This window comes from Komagataella phaffii, chromosome 1, assembly GCF_000027005.1.
Source record: "Komagataella phaffii GS115 chromosome 1, complete sequence".
Taxonomy (NCBI): Eukaryota; Fungi; Ascomycota; class Pichiomycetes; order Pichiales; family Pichiaceae; genus Komagataella; species Komagataella phaffii.
Window position 1 is genome coordinate 282365 of NC_012963.1, and position 22453 is coordinate 304817.

At 40.6% G+C, this 22453-nt stretch overlaps 14 protein-coding genes across 14 annotated transcripts; 6 read left to right on the top strand and 8 right to left on the bottom strand.

Moving 5' to 3' along the window:
• Positions 1-23: 23 nt before the first annotated feature.
• On the bottom strand, positions 24-3274 carry PAS_chr1-3_0151 (the record flags this gene model as incomplete). The annotated part of the gene is made up of 2 exons (XM_002489447.1): positions 24-2629; positions 2692-3274. 2 exons carry the CDS (start codon positions 3272-3274, stop codon positions 24-26), a joined length of 3189 nt encoding a protein of 1062 aa, XP_002489492.1.
• A 472-nt stretch (positions 3275-3746) lies between these two features.
• Positions 3747-4580, top strand: PAS_chr1-3_0152 (Hypothetical protein; the record flags this gene model as incomplete). Its single annotated transcript, XM_002489448.1, has 1 exon — positions 3747-4580. The coding sequence occupies one exon, from the start codon at positions 3747-3749 to the stop codon at positions 4578-4580; it is 834 nt and encodes a 277-aa protein (XP_002489493.1).
• A 346-nt stretch (positions 4581-4926) lies between these two features.
• PAS_chr1-3_0153 (Plasma membrane pyridoxine (vitamin B6) transporter) lies at positions 4927-6533 on the bottom strand (the record flags this gene model as incomplete). The annotated part of the gene is made up of 2 exons (XM_002489449.1): positions 4927-6218; positions 6299-6533. 2 exons carry the CDS (start codon positions 6531-6533, stop codon positions 4927-4929), a joined length of 1527 nt encoding a protein of 508 aa, XP_002489494.1.
• Positions 6534-7681: 1148 nt separating this feature from the next.
• On the top strand, positions 7682-8902 carry PAS_chr1-3_0154 (Hypothetical protein; the record flags this gene model as incomplete). The annotated part of the gene is made up of 1 exon (XM_002489450.1): positions 7682-8902. The coding sequence occupies one exon, from the start codon at positions 7682-7684 to the stop codon at positions 8900-8902; it is 1221 nt and encodes a 406-aa protein (XP_002489495.1).
• Positions 8903-8922: 20 nt separating this feature from the next.
• On the bottom strand, positions 8923-10548 carry PAS_chr1-3_0155 (Putative RNA binding protein; the record flags this gene model as incomplete). Its single annotated transcript, XM_002489451.1, has 1 exon — positions 8923-10548. The coding sequence occupies one exon, from the start codon at positions 10546-10548 to the stop codon at positions 8923-8925; it is 1626 nt and encodes a 541-aa protein (XP_002489496.1).
• Positions 10549-11203: 655 nt separating this feature from the next.
• Positions 11204-12388, bottom strand: PAS_chr1-3_0301 (uncharacterized protein; the record flags this gene model as incomplete). The annotated part of the gene is made up of 1 exon (XM_002489452.1): positions 11204-12388. The coding sequence occupies one exon, from the start codon at positions 12386-12388 to the stop codon at positions 11204-11206; it is 1185 nt and encodes a 394-aa protein (XP_002489497.1).
• A 129-nt stretch (positions 12389-12517) lies between these two features.
• On the bottom strand, positions 12518-13384 carry PAS_chr1-3_0156 (1-acyl-sn-gylcerol-3-phosphate acyltransferase; the record flags this gene model as incomplete). The annotated part of the gene is made up of 1 exon (XM_002489453.1): positions 12518-13384. The coding sequence occupies one exon, from the start codon at positions 13382-13384 to the stop codon at positions 12518-12520; it is 867 nt and encodes a 288-aa protein (XP_002489498.1).
• A 221-nt stretch (positions 13385-13605) lies between these two features.
• Positions 13606-14115, top strand: PAS_chr1-3_0157 (Subunit of the Dcp1p-Dcp2p decapping enzyme complex; the record flags this gene model as incomplete). Its single annotated transcript, XM_002489454.1, has 1 exon — positions 13606-14115. The coding sequence occupies one exon, from the start codon at positions 13606-13608 to the stop codon at positions 14113-14115; it is 510 nt and encodes a 169-aa protein (XP_002489499.1).
• Positions 14116-14312: 197 nt separating this feature from the next.
• Positions 14313-14600, top strand: PAS_chr1-3_0158 (Hypothetical protein identified by homology; the record flags this gene model as incomplete). Its single annotated transcript, XM_002489455.1, has 2 exons — positions 14313-14390; positions 14445-14600. 2 exons carry the CDS (start codon positions 14313-14315, stop codon positions 14598-14600), a joined length of 234 nt encoding a protein of 77 aa, XP_002489500.1.
• Positions 14601-14660: 60 nt separating this feature from the next.
• Positions 14661-17309, bottom strand: PAS_chr1-3_0159 (GTPase-activating protein for the polarity-establishment protein Cdc42p; the record flags this gene model as incomplete). Its single annotated transcript, XM_002489456.1, has 1 exon — positions 14661-17309. One exon carries the CDS (start codon positions 17307-17309, stop codon positions 14661-14663), a length of 2649 nt encoding a protein of 882 aa, XP_002489501.1.
• A 523-nt stretch (positions 17310-17832) lies between these two features.
• On the top strand, positions 17833-19710 carry PAS_chr1-3_0160 (uncharacterized protein; the record flags this gene model as incomplete). The annotated part of the gene is made up of 1 exon (XM_002489457.1): positions 17833-19710. The coding sequence occupies one exon, from the start codon at positions 17833-17835 to the stop codon at positions 19708-19710; it is 1878 nt and encodes a 625-aa protein (XP_002489502.1).
• Positions 19711-19886: 176 nt separating this feature from the next.
• PAS_chr1-3_0161 (Type II membrane protein required for vesicular transport) lies at positions 19887-20355 on the bottom strand (the record flags this gene model as incomplete). Its single annotated transcript, XM_002489458.1, has 2 exons — positions 19887-20277; positions 20348-20355. 2 exons carry the CDS (start codon positions 20353-20355, stop codon positions 19887-19889), a joined length of 399 nt encoding a protein of 132 aa, XP_002489503.1.
• Positions 20356-20592: 237 nt separating this feature from the next.
• PAS_chr1-3_0162 (uncharacterized protein) lies at positions 20593-21393 on the top strand (the record flags this gene model as incomplete). The annotated part of the gene is made up of 1 exon (XM_002489459.1): positions 20593-21393. The coding sequence occupies one exon, from the start codon at positions 20593-20595 to the stop codon at positions 21391-21393; it is 801 nt and encodes a 266-aa protein (XP_002489504.1).
• A 3-nt stretch (positions 21394-21396) lies between these two features.
• On the bottom strand, positions 21397-21975 carry PAS_chr1-3_0302 (uncharacterized protein; the record flags this gene model as incomplete). Its single annotated transcript, XM_002489460.1, has 1 exon — positions 21397-21975. One exon carries the CDS (start codon positions 21973-21975, stop codon positions 21397-21399), a length of 579 nt encoding a protein of 192 aa, XP_002489505.1.
• Between the last annotated feature and the right edge of the window lie 478 nt (positions 21976-22453).

A 22453-nucleotide genomic window follows, 5' to 3' on the forward strand; every position in this document is an offset into this window, starting at 1 on the left:
CATGATAGTTTAATTGCTATGATTCAATCAAAACTGTGATCTTTGCGGAACGTGTCGTATAAACTTTTGAATATCACTCTGCCAGATTCATCTAATGATGAGTTGATGACCTGCAATTCCTCTTCTTTCAACGTTTGAAGAACGATAAACATGGCACTCTCCAGCTTTTGTTTACGCTCTTGTGTAGTAAAATTCATAGGATCCTTGATCTTTAGAGATACGTAATTTAGTACCAAAACGGGAAGATATGGCCTAATCGCTTCCTTTACTCTGTCAGAATGAATCACTAAACTTTGGGTTCCCGAGAGTTTGTTGGGAGGTTGGCACAAATTAGTGACGACCCTTTCAAAAGCAACCGCAGAAGATTGCGACGTTTGCTTGAACAGGCATTTCAATTGGCAGATAACTGTCGTCAACAGTAGATGATCACGCCGGTACAGTTTGGATCTATGGTAAATCAAAATGAATGAAAAAATATCTGAAGCTTTTACAAAGACCATTGAGGACCCGTTTTCCAAACTCGAATATACTCTGTTTAATAGAACCAATAGTTGTTCAATCAGATACGCAGTGAAAACCTTATTCGATCCAACTAATGATTTTTGGATGGCATTCAAGAAAATCAAGTTGCTTTCTTCCTCATTTGGATCGTACTGCGAAATGAATGATGACAATGATCTCGAGAGTAGAGTAGGGACGATTGGGGATTCGTTGGAGTTGTCAATAAAAGTTTGCAGTAAATTTATCAGTAATGGGTATTTGTCGTTCTTCTCTCCGAGTGACTTTATCACCAAATCAAAGCAATAGAAGAAGGCTTCATCATCTAAAGAAGATACCCATTCTGTCAAATCAAATGACTCTGTTCCGACATTTAAATACAGGGCAAGAATGTGAATTGGACGAAAACAGTTGATTCTTATAGAAAGTTTGAGCAAGTCCAACAATCTAGGATCGGCAGGATCAACTCCTTTACTTCCTTCAATTATTAGTTTCTTCAATTTTGAGAATTCGTTACTTGGAAGTGGCAAATCAACTAAATACTTTGCATAGCGGACAATATCTGATCGAGCAACTTCAATGAATTTAGCATTTAGCTTCTGACTTGCAGAATCTTTCGAGTTTATAAGTACTGTGTGGGACACTTTGAACATTAGTGACTCGTCATGCAAATTTTGCTTCAGCAAGAAGGATGAAAGACTCTCGGTAAATTCGGATGTCTGATTAGAACATAGACTACTCACCAAAGACAGAGCTTCGGCCGGAAACTGTGCAAATTTTTTGAATAACACTTTCAAGTTTGAAAGGTCAGAGAATGGTGACTCTATGATGGAATATTTTAGTAGTTTGACAGCAAGATTGATCGAAAGAATCTTCAATTTATCAGAGCCATTAATGCAAAGATCATTCAAAACTTTCAATATGTCTATTCTGTTTTGTTTGGAAAAAACTTGAATGGGAGCGGATTCAAAGAATTCAATGAAAACTTCGGGGTTTTCAAGGGATGAAGCACAGAAATACTCAAAAATGATATCCAAAATTCTCTCTTGTTCGAAGAAAAATGGGTGAGCCTCAAAGAAGCAATTGCCTTTCAGCAAAATAGCTAGCAATTTTTTAATTTGGGAATTTGAAAAACAGATTTCAATGATCTTAATCCACCTAAAAGAAATGAATGATACAAGAGAAGAATTAAAAGCACTTTTGGATTTGAGTTCCTTGGACAGCCATTTGAGATAGCGACTGAATATTTTGGGGTTTTCAATAGAGGGGTCAATTTCAATAGCTTTGAAACATGTATAGAAATAATATTCATTCCTATCCTTGCAATGTATCAATGACTTGAAGTCAACCTTGAGGTCTGCATCATATAAACACAGTAAGGTGTATCTCAATTCCCAAATACTTGGGTCTGTGAGCCATTTTGCAGTGAAAAGGACATCAAATTTGGGTTTCAACTTATTGGCGTGACTGATAAATTGGTTCACTATAGTCATGTCATAAAGCCTATTGGTAATTATAAAGCACATTCCTTTTGCCACCACGGTTAAAGGTACAATACGCTTGGCATCTAAAAGATGGTCAATGAGAGCATTCAACTGAAAAAATGAAAGTGTGTGAATATTGTCCGCTATGTCTTGCATCAGACTTGAGTCCAGAAAACTTTTCTCTGCAACTCCCGATGTGGCTTGTAAACTCCATATTCTAATAAACCTGTCCAGTTCATTGGCATTGACAAAAGCAAGAGTGAGCGTTTTATTTAACGATGAAACATTGTCATTCAGTCTGTAGCAGGAAAATATATCGGCAGTACGATTCATGACAACTAGTGGATTCAACTTGCAGATAGTTTCAATGAGGATGAAGCTCTTCGTAGCTATAGAATCCAAAACCAACATATCCAAGACATAAGGCTCCAATGTTCTATTTCTCTTAATCAACTCTTCTAGCATTTGTACCCTCATCTCTTGAGTGGAATAGTATCGAATCATGGAAGAATAGAGTTCATTTAAGTCTTGCATATCTTTAGTATTCTTCGACAGTTTATCCACCAAAAGACTTCCAAAAAATATAACGCCCTCGTTCACCGTTTGCCTATTATCAGAGTTATCAGTGGTGATTTGCTCAACGAAAGCTGTGATATGACTTTTTTTGCGTATAAGACGTATTTCTCAATCATTTCTTTAGTCATCTTACCTTGAGATATAGAATAGAGACGCAGGAGGTTTTCAAAACTTGATTTGAAAATTTCACCCGCTACTTTATCTTCTGTTTTCGTTCGCAGTGATGAGTAGTATCTAAAAACGGTATACTGGTGATCTTCGTTCATAGATATGAGACACAAGCTGATGAAATACTTTAAAATCTTGACAGCATTTCTAGATCCAATAAACAGCTCATTGAGCAGTAATTCAAACACATCAAACACCTGATCAATCAACTCCTTATCCAAAATGGTCTTTTCAACGATATCTTCGGCCACTTTACTTAACACTTCACTAGCTTTCAGATTTCTTAAGAGATTCTTGTTATCGCTTAGTTGATAGTATATTTCATGAAATAACTTCCAAACTCTCCAATTGTAGTGAAATTTTTCATTCTTGGGATCATTCAACCTGTCACACAATAGTTTAAAGATAAAAGTTTCTTTATCCGGCAGGTAGACTGGTAACTCATTGTTGATGAGTTTAGTCGACACATCTATGATTTCTTCGACAGTAGTATTTCTTCCGCGGAGATATCGCGTGACTGCGTCAGAAGTTGTGAGTTTACCATTCATATTAATAGAAGGAGAAACACTTAGTAGCTGTCGTAGTCTGGGATTTACCTTGTGTCTCTAGGTGCAAAATAGAGTAGTTTTTCACTCTATACTTTTCGCCAGAAAGGAAAAAAAATAAAAAATATATGGTAGTGTCCAAACTCAAATGTAGGCTATACATATCTCAACAATAGGGCCTTATCAGTTGAAGGCAGCTTAGTGGGAAGTAAATTAATTATCCGAGGCAGCAAGTTAAAAAAGGGGCAGGGGAGGGGGGTAGAAGGGAACTTCTTCCTAATCAATTAGTAGATCCACAACTATGAACTGATCTACTTCCAATAAAGTTTAATTCAGTAGTGAAGAATAAATATTACGTAAGAATTATACTATAGGAAGCCGACGGGTTTCCGTGTTCTCACCCCACAAAACGTAGTGAATTACGTTTTTAATCTTGCCCGCCAACCGTCCAGTAGCAATTGAAGTCTGTAAAGGCATGAGCTATCTAATTATAAGCTTTGATAGTAGCACCAATATTGACGATGAGGTATCAATAACAGGATCCTTCAATCATTGGTCAGAGAAATTACCACTCAAAAGGGACAATAAACACTGGGAGATCCATCTGGATCCGAAAGGGGTGACTGAGCCGTTGGTGTTTAAGTTTATCATAAAGTCGCCTGATGGTTCAGAAAACTGGTGCTGTTCAGATATGTATCAAAAAGTGACCGACGAGAGTGGAAATGAGAACAACGTTGTTGATGATCTTGAAAGGTTGCAAACCAAAGATCCCTCTACGGCAAGGACTGTTGAGGAGGAGCAAGAAGAGAAAGTGGATGGACATAGTGGTGAGCAAATTGTTGATGCAAAGAATGAAAAGGCTAATAAGCCGGTAGACTCAGAATCAGAGTATGAAAATGACCAATCAAGTGTGCACAATAACACCGTTCAATCAACAGTTGATAATAAAGCAGAAGAATTTAACCCGTTCATTGACGAAGATTTTCAGCTGCATCCAACAAGCCCCCATAATTCGTCGTCCTCTAATACTGCTTCCAATCGATTGCCTCATCAGAATATCTCAAATATGGTCCACATCTCGTCTATTAAGAACGGGACAACAACAAACGACCATGACCAGGAATCTCCTTCAGAGTCGCAGAATCCTCCTAAAACAGTGGCTAAAGTGTTCTATGCTTTTCCTTGGTTTTTCAAATTCCTCTTCTTGAGACTTTTTGGCTACTCAAATAATTATTTTAGCGTAAGACGATTTGTGGGGCAATTGTTTGGTTTCATTCATAAACCATCGGAGAATAACAACAGCGACTAGTTGACTTTCCAGTGCACTCAATGTTCAATTGTCCCAAATTCTGAACAAGTCTCTTGACTCTTTCCATTGGATCGATGTATTTGGACCGATTTACTGTCCCTGGTCTTCGATAATGATATATATCTGGCGTATAAAAAGTAAGGCAAAATGGCAGACTATTACTCCTGTAGATTTTATCATATTGATTGATTTTTCAGAGCCTCGAAGATTAGGACTGAGGAGATCCATAGCTAATCATGATGGACCGAAACAGTGTATTTACTATACCGATAACGGCTGAACTATCGTCTAACATGATGATAAGTTAATTAAGGCTTTCATTTTCAAAGAATTAGGGTTGGCTCTCTCACCTACCAAATTTCTTTAGTTCAATATATCTGAATACCGGATATGTAACAGCAGTAAATCCAATAGCTAACCACATACCAAGATCAGCTCCATGGCTTCCAATCTTGGATGCTATAGGTCCAATGTAGTAGACTTGGCACATTCCACAAATTGCTCCGACTACACCAAAACAAAACGCCAATGAAGAAGCAAATCCGTGAGTAAGCCTATCCCGAGAAAGATAGATGTCAAAGTTGTAATATGGTCTGGATTTGCCCTCCAGAAGATCTTGCTTCTCTCCAGGAATGGTAGAGAACTCATATTGATAAAGTTTAATTAGAGTTTTGTTGGACCGGAAGATGACATTCTCTTCTAACAGTAAAGTGAAGTATATGGAAATCCAATACCCCAGCATTGGCAAGAAATTGGAAAGAATTGTGGCAAATTGGTCTCTACCAGCCAGAGAACAAACCATGAATATTACAACCATGACCACACTCAAGAACCATCTTGGAAAATATGAAAGTGGTCCACCTATCAGTTGCAGTTCCAATGCTCCAGAGTAGGTATTAATAATATTGTTTGTGATAAGTGAAAGGAAGAATATCACCAAAAGGAACATTCCAAACCCATTCCAACGGGAAAAAATTTCATGCAATAATCCACCCAGTGAGTTGTTCGTATAAGCTTCCAACCACGGCTCATGAACAGTGGCCGCATTGCCAAGTAAGATCGACAGCACCGCTCCAGTAAACGAAGGTATCCAAATGGCAAAGAAGGTCATGAAAAATACGAATAGCTGGTTGGTGTTTTCTGGTAATAGTGTATAATAATCACTAGCGCATCCTCCCCAAGTAGCTGTCACAGAAAAACCTAAAGCGAAAAATGATAAGAAGTTTCCTCTGATCGTCATAGTGTCCCCAATGGATACAGTGTTCAAGTAATTGGGGTATTCATTGGAGCCAATGATGTACAGGAGAATTAACACCGTGAACACTGGAATGGAGATAAGCGTCTCAGTATGCAAGAGAATTCTGATACCGAAAATGGCAATCACCAACGATATCATTGAGATAATCACAATGCCTATTTCTATGGGCAGTTTGTCATTGGAAACGCTGTACAGTATTTGTCCCCCAAGGACGCAATTAGTCACACTCCAACCAACGAAACCGATAGCACTGATTAAAGCTGGGAACCTGACAGCCCAAGGACCAAAAAATAACCTAGCACTGACGATTTGACGTAGTCCTGACCTTGGTCCCATCGTACTACAATAGGCGGCTAAGAGACACCCCAATGTGCAAGATACTAATCCACTTATCATACTATCTTTGAACCCCAGTCCAAAAATCAAAGGTCCTAAAAAAAACTGGACATAGAAGTTATACCACCACATCCTGATAACCACAGACCCATAACGTGAATGATAATCCTCGTCATATTGGTCCGCCTTTGATCTGGAGAAACTCTTTCGATACCGGTGGATTCACCACCAAAGGAATCTAGCTTCTTGGAGACATAGTTGAGGCCGTTCAGTAACTTTGATACTGGACCCCTTTTCTCTGTCTCCGAGATTTTGCTATCCGTTTCTAACTCCAGATCACTGGAAGCTTTTTTTTCCATTATAGTGAAATTCTACTACTTTTGGGTCAAGTGATTGTAGTATGGGGAAAGACCTCTTATTATATAACCGCATCTAGCGACGACTCATCTCACCTTGCAGATCGGATTTGAAATTTTCTTGCGACTAAAACGGATAAATATTGGTTAGTGAACGCAATTTGCTTAATACCCGGTGATTAAACAGGCAATGATTAAAGCGAGTCATGGCTACGGTTATGACTACCCCGATCTAACTCATTGCGAGACTTTTTTCCCGACTAAAGGGGTTCCTTTTTACAACGAACGAGTCATGGTAGGTTTGAAAGAGGCATATTTTTTGAAATAAGTAAGGGAAAGGGACTTGATAGGCTACGGGTGTCTGCGAGTAAACTGTACTGCAAATTAGTGAGTGCAATAGGTACGCCACCACTCTATCAAAGTTTCACTTATGACTGTCCATTTGATTTTACGATCAAAAGACCTGTCAAAGAAAGAAAAAGGGGACTCATAATCATCGGTTATCTGTTGTGTATGCGCATGGTAACTGGAGAAATCTCCTGATTTGATCTCCCAACTTTTGATTAACCGTTGTGGTCTGTTTTTCTCAGATGAAGTCAGGTTATCTAGCTTGGTTCAGGAAAAAAACTCAAAACTCTTCACTACGAAAGATCCTTAAAAAGCTTAAAAAAAGCTTAGCAGGCGTCAAAAAATAACGTCTCTTTGGCTCGAGCAGAGGAATGATCCAATTGGAAGTTGGACCCGCTCACCAACAAACAATCTCGTTGGCGTTTGAAATTAGGCTCTCGCCCCAACATCAATCTTCTTTGAGCACCTAAACGCTACACAAGCATCCATTTCATCTTCCCAGTAATTGACCTATTGATCAAACTCACAGGTCCGACATCGAACATCCAGCATCCACTGTTTTCTCCCTCTTTTCACACTACTACATCTCTGCACCCTCAGACGGTACGACATTTTGAATAATGTCGTGCATTTCGCTGTTGGTTAATGTTAGTGGATTGAAACATTATCACACATCGCCATCTCCTGATGTTAACAGTTGGTTCTTGTTTTACTACCCCTCCGCTTACTTTGCCGTCAGCAACCTTGGATCCATGGAGTGTTTTCTTCCTTTCTTTCTTTAATTTACGTCTCTCTTTCAGGCAATGGACTTCTCTAAAGATTTGAAGCAATTGCTTTCCAAGTCATCCCGCTCTCGTTCCTTGTCAACCTTCGCAGTAGTCGCCGAATCCCAAGACAAGCAGCCTCCCCTGAGTTTAAAGTTTGGAGAACCGGCCTACTCGTTATACCCAATGACTTCGATCGAAATAAGTAGAAATCAAGGAACAATCAAAGTTCCTCAATTGTCCAAGGACAAGACTTCCATTTCCAAGGATATGGGCTATACAGCGTTCAAAGGAACGTCTGAATTGTTGGATAGAATTACTAGTTTTGTCGCCCATTGTTTTCCACCCAAATATAAGAATTGGAGCCCAATTGTCACGACTGATCATTGTAATAGTATTGCTAAAATACTGGAGTCTTTTGTTGACGAATCTGATGTCATCTTGGTTGACACTCAATTGGATTTGGATGTTGCCCACCTACTATCAGTTTGTAAGCCTAACATTCATTTTATCAACTTGAACCAGATTTACGGCTCGGAACCAAACGCTACTAAGCTATCCAAGTTATTGGAAAATTGGAGAAGGTTCTACCCTTATAAGAATCACCCCAAACTCCTTCTTACGGCTACTTATGGCCTAACAGGAATACCACAATCAGACACGACTATGAAAGAAGTGCTTAAGTTTGCCGACATTTACAATTTTATGGTTGTGGAAACGAGCACTTTCCCTGAAGGTGTAAGCTACTTGAAACATGATTCTAAAGGTAGAGTTATCTCCGCTCAAAGCTTTCGGCACTTTAATTTGGATCTTGCATTCATTATTGCTCACGATACGATTGTTACTGCAATTGAATCGTATGCCGAGTTCACAACAACTTCGCCGTCTGGCATGTCGCAAATAATAGCAAATGGAGTACTAAGCTCGATGAATGACTGGAAAGGTTGGCAAGAATCTCTACGAGAGATATCTCTATACTACAAACATAGACGGAAACAAGTACAGGATACTTTGCAAGATGTCGTTCACATCAAGGGATGTCTGGGAAACTACTGTGGTATTATTTGCAAAGACGATGCTTCAAAGTTTGCAGAAAATGGCATGCATTTGACTCAGGGACAAGAATTGAATGAATATTTTTCTTCCCTTTTTCAACAGAAGTACACAATTGTACCTGATGATCTACTTCTTATATCACTTAGTTATAATATTCCTGAGGAGGAGTTTTCGGAAGCTTTAAAAAAAATGGAAGGATACTAATACTGGTGACCCTTAAACGCTTAGTTATCCATTCTCCTAAAATCATTGGTTGCAATGTTATGATTATTATTGAATTGCTTAGGAATATTTCCACAACGATCCTTTCCAAAATTAATTTTCAGTCCTTCATAGTCCTTGTTATACTTAATTCCATCAATAGCTTTAATTGCATTGGAGATGTTTGAAAAGTTGACAAAAGCACATCCCTTTTCTACAAAAAAGTTGATCTGTTCAATCTCTCCAAAAACTTCAAAGTCAGCTCGTAGTTTCTTAGCACACTCAATAACTTTCTTAGACGTGCTTGGTCCATTTTCAGTCTTGATTGGTTCTCCCTCACACACTTCTCCATTATCATCAAGATCTAGGCCCCCGATGTACAAGTTACGAGACGCACCGTTACTTACAGCCAACGTAAGGGCATTAGGTAGAGGACCACTGTGTTTCCCCCAACCAATTTTGACTTTCCTGTTACGGATAATCAACCCATGGAGACTGCTCATTGCAAAAAACTGGGCAGCAGCAATGGGATCGATAAATGTGATGAAACAGGCATACTTCTCATAGATTAGCCTAACCTTCTCTAATATACCTCCACGTACAACATTGCAAACTTCCTCAACGGTAACATCTGGTTGCAAGCTTCCCAGATAGACAGTTCTATTGCCCAGGTTGTTAACTCCGCCAGCCTGAGTGGCAATAGCAGCTGCTGCGTTGGATTGTTGCACTAATGCAGTTGATATAAAGTCTGGATCAACATTGTTCAAAAAATAATTTTCAAGGTTGGGGTCCAGTCCCAAATATTGGGCGGCATTGTGTTGCTGAGTCTTGGTGATAAATGCACATCTATCCTTACCATAAAACACTTTTCTAGTGGCGTACTTGGGGTTTTTAAGTGGCAGATTTTGGACTGCTCTAACAGCACTCAAAATGCTAGTAAAATGAACAAATGCAATTCTTTTTTCACTGATAACTTTAATGACCTCAATTTCGCCATAAATGTACAAGTCAGTGTATATCTCGTCAATGGTGATGTCAGGCGGAAGGTGTCCCAGATAAACATTTCTTGTAGCATTGTGTTTGGAGACAGCTTCATGAACGATGGGATGCAAGTCTGTCTGATTTCCCCATCCAATGCGAATATCATTCTGTTTGATAGTCAGTCTTTTCAGGATAGCGTCCGAGTGGAAAAGCATGGCGGAGTTTTCATCTAAAAATGAAATAAATGCGCAGTTCTTCTCAGGTAAAATCTTACAGCTTTCAATCACACCCGATCTGACATGGTCCAACAGTTCCTTTGGTGTCAGATCAGTCGGAACGTTACCCAGATAAACGGTACGGGATGGAGCGGCTAATGAGTCGGCGGAACCATTGATGGGCCGGGAAAAGCCCCCATTGAAGTGCTGTGGGCCAGATTTATCCAAGCTGAGAGCTTCCATGCTATTAGCCAAATCCAAAGGGCTTCCGTGGTAAATGTCTTGTTCGGCTACAGAGCCAAACTGAGGTACTGATCTACCCAAGATCCCTGATTCGACATTCAAATTATGAGGTTCAGGATAGTCAAACTGGCCATTCAAATCAAATGACTCACGGCCCGTTGAATCCTGGGAGTTATTGGTTTTTTGGAACTGGGGAGGAAAGAATGACATGACAAACTAATGCAGATAAGAACTGAAAAAACACGAATGAAACAGGCAGAAATGGTTCTCAAGGAATAGGATAAATAGGTGCAATTCCTAAGAAATATTTCTCTATGAACTGAACGGTTGGAAAGCGATAGAGGCAAGTAGGTAAACTTTTGGGAGGCTACTCGGCAGAAGAGTTAAAGGCGAAGAGCTCGTTTATCTAGTAGGTTAAAATTTTCTTATAGGGGATTATTTTTAGTAGGAGTATTAACGTTCGAGATTATTTGGTGGAATGTGAGATAAGCTAGAGAGGTCGGGTAGATGGTTAACATTGCGGAGGTTCTGGAAGGAATCTCTGGCGTTTGAAAGTTCTGGACGATCTGGCTGCTTTTCTTTTTGCTCTGTCAAGTTGTACACTTTTGCCAGCGTGACTTCCACACAGTTTTGGAAATAAATGAAAAAGATCGGCACTAAAGACGAGTTGTGGGGGGTGACACCAACCTTAAAATTTATTCTTCTTTATTGATTCGCACATTTGAGTATTAGATCAGTTGCTCAGACTAACAAATATGGGGGATCAGGGGGATCCTTTCTGTACAATGTCCAATTTCAAATTTCGTTTCACTTTAGTTTGTGCCGCACACTGTATGTGCGGCTGTGCTTGCAGGGAACCGCAAAACTAGCCGTCACTAACATCAGTTTGATCGTCGGACTCTGAGAGGTCTGTGTGCGAAGCATTGGTGCTTGAAGAGGTATCCGTGTGGGGAATATTGTCATTCAATGATAGGGCTCGTGTTTGTTCGGATGCATGTTGAGTCAAGGGCTCCTCTTTGACGTTGACGTCTGCATAGGTTTGCGGGTCTACTTTACCTTGAGAGACCAGGAGTTTTTGCTGATCCGTTTGTTGGTTGATTTCTTGGTTACTAGTGTCATTTTCTTGCTTCACAAGACCCAAATTCATTTTCTTTCTAGGCCTATTTGACCAAGAATGCGAATCAAAGTCGTCAATATCCCCCACCCCTAGCTGTCTAAGCTTTTCCTTCTTTTCATTCAGGAGCTGAACAAATGCTGATTCCTGTTCATATTTTATTTCATCAACCAACTCTTTCATTCCTTTCACTCTTAGTTCATTTTGTTGGAGTTTGAGATCAAGTAGCTGATTCAAATAAACCAATTGTTGGGTATTCTTTTGATATTCCAGCATGTTCTCATGGTAAATAGAAAGAAACTCAAACAGATCCACCTCTACGTCCTCTTTAAAAGGTAATTCGATTGAAAAGACTGGCTTATTAACCAACAACGATTCTACTACCTTGAATAAGATCTTAATGGGTTTACCGTTTTCTGATATGATGCAGTGAACCTGTAGATTATAACCCTTGGAGTCGTACGATCCAAAAAGTAAAATCTTGTATAAAAATTTAATGTTGTCCTTTAGTTCTGGGCTACTAAGGAAATTGATATCCTTCAGTTCAATTTGTGCAGTTAAAGGAATTTCCGCTGTAGTAAATTCAATATCCAGGTGAAATTTCATTCCTTCGTACAATAGTTTTACACATTGATCGTACAGACTCTCGTTGTCAACATCACTCTTTAGTAAATCATCAATATTGTCGCATTCAGGGTTCATCACAATGAATTTTAGAATATCATTTTGTACAGTCTTAAGGTTGATACTTTCCAGTTGGGTTACCAGGGGATGGCTTGTGGATATTAGCTGGTCCAACTTCTTCTCAACATCCTTCCAGCGATCTTGTAGTGAAAAATTGCTGAAGCGTATATAACATTTCTCCTTAGCGTAGCTTAATGGCTCGTTCTCTTTAAACAGTTCAGCATTCACGGTGACCACCCTATCAAATATCATGTACTTTGGTGGGGAAAGGTTGTGAACCGCGAAGGCTTCCACAGATGAGATGTTGCAAGGGCAAAGGTACACCATCCTTGTGAAGGAAAGTTCCACATTTGGATAACCATATACACTAGTACATTTAACCTATTTATCTAACAGCTGAGTGGTCTCGCCAGGGACGGTGATATCCTCTTCCGTATCAGTGTATGTATTTCCTGTCTCCGATTCAGTTTCTGTATCGACGTCAGTCTCAGCTTCTAGCTGATCGTTGGTGGGAGAATAACCCAACAAGTCAACCGCAGTCTTCATTTTATCATATACCTCTTGAGCCAAATCGGCTACGTCGTCCTTAGTTAGATCTTTCGTTTCAATTGGATCTAGCACCTTGATTTTGATCACTCCAGACTTGAAGGTTTTAGTTTTAGGAGAATAAAGACTGGAAGTATTCGATGCAACTAAAGGTATCACTGGAATGCCTCCTTGAACAGCCATATGGAAAGCTCCTTTCTTGAAGGGAAGAAGTTTTGGTTCCAAGGCATAAGATCTAGTGCCTTCTGGGAAAATGTATAACGCGCCCTTTTCATTCTTCAATTTTTGAAGAGCGGTATCTAAGGTGCTGATGGCAGTGCTTTTGTTTGCTCTATCAAGGAAGAACACTCCACTCAAGGTCATGAACTGTCCTAAAAATGGAACCCATTTCAATTGTTTCTTACTGGTCATAGAACATCTCTTAGGAAAGACCTTTCCCAGTATGAAGACGTCCAGTTCACTCTGGTGATTTGACACTAAAATGGCAGGCAATTTTTCAAGAATTTCAGGTCTGTCAACTTCAATCTTGATGTTGAAAAGAGTGCTAAACGTGGCATAGAACACCCGTGCAGTGGACCATTGGGATAAGTTTCTTTTGCCTAGCAAGGACAAAACAGTAGATGCAATAACACCATAAACGGCGCAGCTAGTAAGTGCTAGCAATGCAAAGAATCCCTTGACATAGTAGACAACGCTGGACATTGATAATGAACGATTCGTCGTATGATACAACCACCCTGTTTAAGAGCTTTTACCATCGCGAGAAGGTGGGAGGGCGCATAAAAAGCCGATAGGCCGAGCAGTGGGAGGGAGAAAGGAAAAAAAAAATCTTGAACGGTACGGAAAAATCTACAAGGACAACCTATCGCGGGCAGACGAAGACAAACACTCATCTCTTCAAGAACTTGTCACACACATCTACCATGCCGAAAGAAGAGCCCATTACCTCAACAGAGCAGCAACAAACGTTTGATATCTATAGAAAGGCAATGACTTTCAACATCCTCTCGAGATACGATCCACAGGTGAACCAACTATTGTATTTATCCTCTCATTGTGTGGTCTACGAGTTCATAGATAATGATTGGTCCAAACTGGATTACCAGGGAACCATCTGTCTCTATTCCCGTAAGGAATATGAAAAACAATCAAACATTCAACAGCATTCATTGGACACGAAAACTATTATTTCAAATAATCTTTTCCAGTTCGGAATTATCATTTTCAACAGAAACAAACCTGAGAATTTCAGCATCGGGATTATTCCAAACAAGTTTATTGCAAATCAGTCCGATAAAAAGTTGATAGTGGAACAGCAGAACGAGCTCATTATTGTCAAAGATCTCTTAGGAACAGTCTACGGTCTGTGGGTGTTTGACTCCAAGGACAGGGAGATGATCTATAAAATGTTGGATTACTGCATCAACCAGTAGGATTGGACGAGGCTTTGTATTATATATTGTATTTAATAGGATAACGATCTCATAGTGTAGCCGTACCATCTAGAATTGGCCATGTAGGACACCCTTACTTAATCCTCTCCACCTACCAAGAGTTCCTGCACCATCTACTATCCAATTCGCTACATCCAAATCATTTGTTTTACTAATCCATGCTGACTATCTAACATATGAAATACTCAGGACTCCAGAAAGAGGTACTCAAGTTGTACAGATCCTGTATTAGGCAGGCCTACAAGAAACCAACAGTAAGTATTTCCATCGACCTTTCTCCTGCATTCTGAATTTCACTGACACTCTAGGAAAATCAGGACCATTGGGTACGATTTGTCCACGAGCAATTCGACAAGTACAGGGCAATCCCAAAGAGAGATTTTGCTACTATAGAACATTTACTGAGAACAGGACATAGGAGGCTTGAGATGTATTCAAATGATAATATAACAGATGTCCATTAATCAAACATTGTGGATGTTAAAAATGTATATACTATAAAACAACAGTGTACCCAAATATCTCTAATGTTGTTGAAAGATCTGATCATAATGGCTGATTAGAGTCTCCGTAACGTTTCGTCTGGCACTGATATCAGACATTTCCTTTTCCAAGTTAACTACTCGACTTCTTGCCAACGTTGCTGCAAAAACCACTGCAATATTGTTCACATTCATTAGGTTCACATTCCCATGTTGAACAACATTGTTCAAATGTTTGCACAGCATGTATAAGGTCTTGCGATGTGTCGGTAAAAGTTTATTGACAAGCGTCCTCAGGCTGGTAATTTTATCATCCAATCTGGCGATATTAACAAACTCCTCATAGAGATCAAACGTAACCAAAGGCTCGGGGAGCTTGGAGAGATATCTTTTTAATACGCCTGCAACGGTGTTGATGTCTCCATTCAAACTCTCGTGTAGCCTGTCAAATTTCTCGTTTGTAATATCTTCCAACGAAAGAGAACTAAAACAGCTTTCCACTCTTTCCAGAGACGATGAACCCCCACTCAATCGGTATATTCCCTCAGAGGATAAACCGGATTGTTCAACTTTCTCAATGCATTTAGTTACAATGATAGGCACTTCCAGTCCTTCGTATGTGGCACGTTCTTGTAGTGACATGTTAAAGAGGTGATTTGGATGATTTTCTGTCTTTGAATTGGCCATATTGTACAGTATGTTGGTGCTGGTTGATTTTATCATTGAAGTGAAAAAATTATCTCTCTCTGTGAGATCTGGATTTGTATTCAGTTTCTCATTCATTGGATCTTTGGACTGTATCAAAACTGGATTGCTCTTGAAAACATTGCTTAGTGAGTAATTCGAAGTAGAGTTGGGAATATCTTTCTTGTTACTCTTTCCCATTCTCCAGAACCTACCCTTTGGTTTATTCTTTGAATTAGATGTGGGTGCAGATGTGGAAAGGGAACCGCTATTGAAATTGTCTGACAAGGATGATTCATCAATAGTCGAATTTTGTCTGGGTATAATTGTAGTAATTGGAGCCTCCACTAATGTTTCTAAAGGCGTGTCTGTGGGCTGCTCAGCAGTATTGGACTCATTTAAACTGGTTTGGAGTCCTTCGAATCTTGATTTGATTTCATCAATATTTACAAGAAGGGATTGTTTATTCTTTTCCAAGTCAAATATCTCACTTTGTAACGTTTCTTTCTGAACGGTTAGTTGATTAACTTCATTTTGAATTCTCTTCATTTGAGCCTCCAAGTGATCTAGTTCAGTCTTACTAGAGTTCTTAAGAAACATAAGATCGGAGGCCGTGCGATTGTGCGATGAAACCGATGATGGGACTCTTTGTGACGAGGCACTAAATTGTCTTTGACGAGCTTTTGGGGTGTTGAGTTGTGAAATAGCTGCTGTATCCATGTCTTTACTAGAAGTTCTCCTGTGAAAATTAAATCCTAGCTTATTCTTGGAACTAGAGATTGATCTCATGGATAATGACCGTGAAATCTTAGTCGTGAGTTTTTCCTTCTCATGTGAAACGTTCTCTTCAGAGGATAATGCAAAGATTTTTTGATTGGTGGACTTTTCCAAGTTCAACTCGGTGTCATTCTTAAAAATCTTGGAGGTTGTGTTGATGTTCAAGCCTTTAGGAACAACATCGGTGTCTGAAGTCGGTTCAGATTTAGGTTCTGGCTCTACCTCCGGAGAAGACTCGTGAACATCACTGTCAACGTCGTCAATCAAAACTGCCTTACGATGTTCTAGCACGTCGGGAGATTGAAGAAATTGCTTCGTAGAAGGAGATGTCTTGAAGAGTACACGCTCTTCATCAGAATTTAGCTCCACAGGAGAGTTGAAAGTATAATCCACAAATTGAGAGATAGGAGGGCTATTGGGCCTCAATCTGGGGAATGGTGGAGGGACCGGCTGAGGTGGGTCCCCTGGTGTCTCTACATCCAATGAGTCTAAGATTGTGTTAACGTTTGAGGCTGAATCTCTGGGATGGACTTTGACAGGAGGGTTCAGGGCGTAGTTAGAGGATGCAGGCAGGGGTAAATCCGGTAACTGCTTATTCTTCACGGAGGTGTCAGCTGTTGTTGCTGAGTTCGGGTTGGAATTATCAGCAGAGGGCTTTGTCGATGAGGAGCTGCTGTTGTTGGTATGGATCATCAGTTTCTTCCTCTGTTGCTCATGACGTTTTTTCTTCTCCAACAACTTCATATGACACGATATGCAAAATAGACCTTTTGAAGTCCTGGCGTACCGTAGATCCTCTATTCGATTCTTGCAGGCTCTGCATTGGAAACAAGAGCTGCAATAAGCCTGATTCCCCGTCAATATGGCCAAGTCATAAATCTTTTTAGAGCATATCGTGCACGCATACGAGCAGTCTGAACACACCAAAGCACCCGTGCCTAACACCAAAAAATTGGAGTCACATCCAAGAGACTTACTGCACTTTGAACAACTGAAACATTCGACATGCCACCTGTCTTCACCTAGTTCATAGGCATGGCCCTCTGTGATGACCAGCCCGCACTTCTTACATATTTGACCCGTCTCTAGTTCCAGATCTGGACTACTAGCTGGTTTGGTGGCGTGTGATCCCTCTGAGTTGTTCAGGGCAAATGAGGGAGAGGCAAAGTCAGGTTGAAACGGAGATTCTACCTCAATATCCAGACGATGGCTAGCATCCAAAACCTGCATTACCACTTTGACAGAGAAGGGAGTTTGCTTGTGTTGATTGATTTAGTTTACTGAGGTGATCTGGCGTAAACACGACCTTAGGTGCATGCAAGCTGATGCATTGGGAAAAAAGTCCTGAGGTCTGATACCAAGAAAAGGGGTAGCGACCCAAGTTGGAATGTAGGGTGCCTAGCACAGGGGGTGGTGCAGCGGGACTAAAAATAGTGGTCTAGAAGGCCCCAAAAAAGGGCGTCAAAAGGTAATCTGGGCTTAATAAATACTGGTGAGGGGGGGACTCTTTGAAGGAATACATTCTTCTCTCAACAGATCCTCCATAACGTTCAGGCTGTGACAGAAGTTATGACAGAAGTTGATTATATAATCAACTGATCTCACCTTCTTCGCGTTACAGGTAAGAGCAAAGGGAAGGTGGTGGACGGGCCAAGCTTAGGTTAGCACTGCTACAGCTTCCTTCTCCTTTTTCTTCCCCACAATATATATATACCTCTATATATATATAAACACCCTTGCTTCCCACTGAGATATGCTTAGGTCGGGATCGTTACACTTCAAACGATTCACATTCACCTTCCTAGTCGCCAGTAGAAGAAATTACAGTTCAATGATCAGACTTGCCGAAAAAAGCAAAACACAGAGTTTTACCAAGGCCTTTCCTCCAGATGAGCGAGTTCCTGAGCCTTCGATTGCTTGGGACGAAACTAAATGGGATCTCACTCATAAGCCAAGACAATTGAAAAGTGGTGCCTTTTCCTGGGTTCTACCAGAGAAAAGAGATCAGTATAAGTTACTCACAGTTAGCCGACCTGCTTTGAATGATCTTGGGTTACCTGACTCTGAAGAGCATGACAACGAGTTCTTCCGAATAGTGTCTGGTCAGGCCTACAATGATAATCCAACGGCGCAGGAAAGGGAATATCCAACTCCATACAGCCAATGCTACGCGGGGTGGCAATTTGGCAGTTTTGCAGGTCAATTAGGAGATGGCCGCGTTGTTAATTTGTTTGAAATTGACAATCACGACAACACTTCAAAATATGAAATTCAATTGAAAGGATCCGGGAAAACCCCTTTTAGCCGTTTTGCAGACGGGAAAGCAGTGGTTCGATCTAGTGTTAGAGAGTACGTGATCTCTGAATCTCTGCATGCGCTCGGGATACCCACCACCAGAGCTTTAGCGATTGTAACACTTCCTCATACATGGGCCCAGAGATATGCTGCTGAGAATTGCGCAATTACCACCCGGTTTGCTCCATCCTGGATTCGTATTGGTACTTTCGATTTGTACAGATGGAGAGGAGATCGAAAGGGAATGAGAACTTTGTCAGATTTTGTCATTAGTGATGTTTTTGGTGGCAAGGAAGCAGTTCTCAACAACTTTAATAATCAAGAACCGGAGTTTGCGAAAATTGTCAAAGAAGAATGGGACGAGGAAAAGTTTGGTGAATTTTCTATCTATGATTTGATGTACCTAGAGATTGTCGTAAGAAATGCCAAAACAGTATCCCAATGGCAGGCGTACGGCTTCTTAAACGGGGTACTAAACACAGACAATACCTCTGTTTTGGGTCTTTCCATCGACTTTGGGCCTTTTGCGATCATGGACAAGTTTGATCCTGATTTTACGTCTAATAGTGAAGATCACACTTTACGATACAGTCACCGCAACACTCCAGGTGCCGTCTTTTGGAGTTTGACTAGGTTAGGTGAAGATATGGCTGAATTGATTGGGGCTGGCCCTACGATTCTGAGTGATCCACACTTCACCGAAGAGGGGATCAAAAAAGAATGGGAAAATCAAATAGTGACTCGAGCAACAGCAGTGATTGAATTGGCTGCCATTCTATTTGAGCATATTGTTACTAAAGAATACGGACAATTACTAATGAAAAGGCTTGGACTGAGTAGTTATGAGGAGGCCGACGAACAGTTATTGCTTGACCCTCTGAGGGACATGTTGCAGAAGACTAAGCTGGACTACAACAACTTCTTTGTTCAGTTGCAGGAGGCATATTTAAAGGAGATAGATAACGAAGGCATAAGAAGCCTAGCAGAATCGATTACTAAATCGAACGAGGACAATATAGTTGAAGAATTGGAGAAATGGTTGCAGATTTACGTCGAGCGATTGAATAAACACGGCTATGAGGACGTTGACTTGGAGAGAAGAAACATATCATCTAAAGTGAATCCCCTGTTCCTCCCACGCAACTGGATTTTTGACGAAGTTATCCAAAAATTGGCAGACGATCCCAGCGACAACCGTTACTTGAAGAAGCTGGAAAAGATGGCATTTAACCCATTTGATCCTCTCAGATGGGGGCATGACCTGAAAGATACAGAGGCCAAATGGTTATCTACCAGTGACCAAGTGTCTATGTTACAATGTAGTTGCTCCAGCTGAAGCTAAAGCAAGCAATAGAAAGAAGCCAGTTTAGGTCCGTGTGTACATTGAAAGATCGATTAGTACCATTATATACAGGCGCAAATGTTAAATAATTATGAGTGTGGAAAATAGTTGAAATGGCTCTGTAAAGAGATCTAATGGAAATAGTGAACTGTTGGGTTGATCTGTTGCCGTCATCTAAGCCACACAAAAAAGAACCAAAGCCAGACGAGGAAGAAGAACAGCAGCCATAACTTCCATGAAATACCTGTTTTCTTAGCCATTACCATCATCCTTTTGAAGGTATTTTTCAGCCGCGTTTGTGTGTTTGTCATTGTGCTATGTAGGTCGTCAATGTTGAGCTGGGAGTTCTTGATTTCGTCACCCATTCTGGAACCCAGGTTCTTGAGCATCAAGACTTTTTCTGACATTGAACTTAGCTCGTCCTCATTTTGCGATTCTAACTGGGAGAGCAAACTAGCCTTGTAATCCTTCTTGGATGGAGCATCATCATATGGCGATGCAGATCGTGTTTCGAACAGAGACGATCGATTATCTCTTTGATGTAAGTTTGACGAATAGCGACTAAACAAGAGTTAGTAAAGCAAATCAAATCAATCAGAAAAACCAATCTATGTGTTCATTGGATACATACCTTGACATGATCGAAGACGTGTCCTGGCGGTCTATAATGGGACCTGAGGGCAAAGTGTGGATTAGAGAGGGAAAGCAGATGAGCTCGTATACTTAGGGTCGTCTCGCGAAAGGTAATCCTTGGATCTTCCTTTGAAGGAACTAAGCGAAGGGGGGACGTAACGTGTCACCCCCTCCCCTGAGCGGTACCTCCCAGTAGGTGGTGTAGTCTCAATATTCATTTTAGCATTCTTCTTAGTCATCACTATGTCAGCACCCGACTCCCTCAAGAATGTCAAACATGTGATCTTGATCCTATCAGGAAAAGGAGGCGTGGGAAAGTCGTCTATTACCACACAAACTGCTCTTTCACTGGTTTTAAAAGGTTACAAAGTCGGCGTATTAGACATCGATCTCACTGGTCCTTCGATCCCAAGAATGTTTGGCCTAGAAGATGCAAAAATACACCAGTCTACCAACGGTTGGGTACCAGCACGGTACAACAAAGATCTAAGTATCGTTTCACTGGGGTTTTTACTCGGAAGCAAGGATGCCAGTGTAGTCTGGAGAGGACCCAAGAAAACTGCAATGATAAGGCAATTCCTCAAAGATGTAACATGGCCGGATTTAGACTATCTACTAATTGACACTCCACCTGGCACTAGTGATGAACATATTGCCATCGCTGAAGAATTACAGTTTGCCAATCCCGAAGGATGTATCATAGTGACCACCCCACAGCAGATTTCCATAAGTGATGTCAAGAAGGAGATAAATTTCTGCAACAAAGTCAATCTTCGAATTCTGGGGCTGGTAGAGAACATGAGTGGGTTTATCTGTCCTCATTGTGCCGAATGTACTAATATATTTAGTAGTGAGGGGGGCAAAAACCTGGCGAGCCAGTTGAGTTTGAAATACTTGGGAGCCATCCCTATTGATCCACTCTTTGTGGAGATGATTGAGACCCAGAAAGACTCATCATTATTGGATAGTTACGAAAATAGTAGGCTGTATTTGGAGAGTTTCAAACCGATTATAGACGGTGTGCTGGAGGAGATAAGGGAATAAATATTAGGAAGCTTCATCAATAAACAACTTTTTTAGAGAGCTCTCAGTCTGTGAGGGTTCGAAATCTGCCAACACCGTATTATCCGTCAACGATAAGGTACTTTCCGACTTTTGTTTCAAGGGAAATCTGAGTTTTGTGGAGACTCCCAACTGCCGTTCTAATTGTTCATATTGCTGTAATTTTTCTTTTGTTGTGATCAATTTGTTTTCCTTGCAATACCGGTACAATTTTTCCGAGTTTCGAAGGTAATGGTCGTTTCCCAGCTGAGACTGAGCTTTATTGAGCCTCCTTATCGTCTCATCTAAACTGCTCTTTGTGATGGTGATACTAAGTATTATGTCATCCAAATCTTGCATCAAGGACTTGTCATTGGACACGACAAGCTTATGATTTTTGTGTTTATCACAGGTTTTTGACAATTTGCGGGTCATTGCGATGATATCCTGCTGTCTTTCTGTGCTGGCAACGATCTCGTCATTGATGTCTGAAGAAAAGTTCTCAAAAACAGTGCCCAAGTTGTTGTTTAGTTGTGATAGCTCTTCACTGAATGAAGGAAGGATCTGGGTAAGAGAAAAATCCATCTTTGGTAGCAGTAAATCTTGTTTTCAGGTCACTGGTCAATGGATTGAGCTGGCCCAGTGGACAAGAGAGAACATCTCAAGTAAATTGACAGCCCGCGCGCAGTGCCCCCGTTAAACAAAGGGCAGTTTTATTACGTAAGCAGAATTGGCCCTTTTTCACGTTAATAAAGCAAAATGCCCCCCTTGCTTATCGTCCTACTAGTCACACGACAACAATAAAACGGGTATATTACGTAACTACATTGATCCAAGTTCTAGATGACGATGATCAGAATTCAAGTTTTAAGACACCGGTGACAGTATTCAAAAATAAAACAAAATCCTTACATACCTCTCTTGCCAGCCTTCCAAACACTACCCTTTAAACTCCCCTACCCCTTTGATAATTTTTTCAAATTTTTCCAGCAATCACCGTGTTCCGAATTAATACCAGATAGCGTTATCTATTGTCGGTAAAGTTGAAGCTCGAAATACCGTC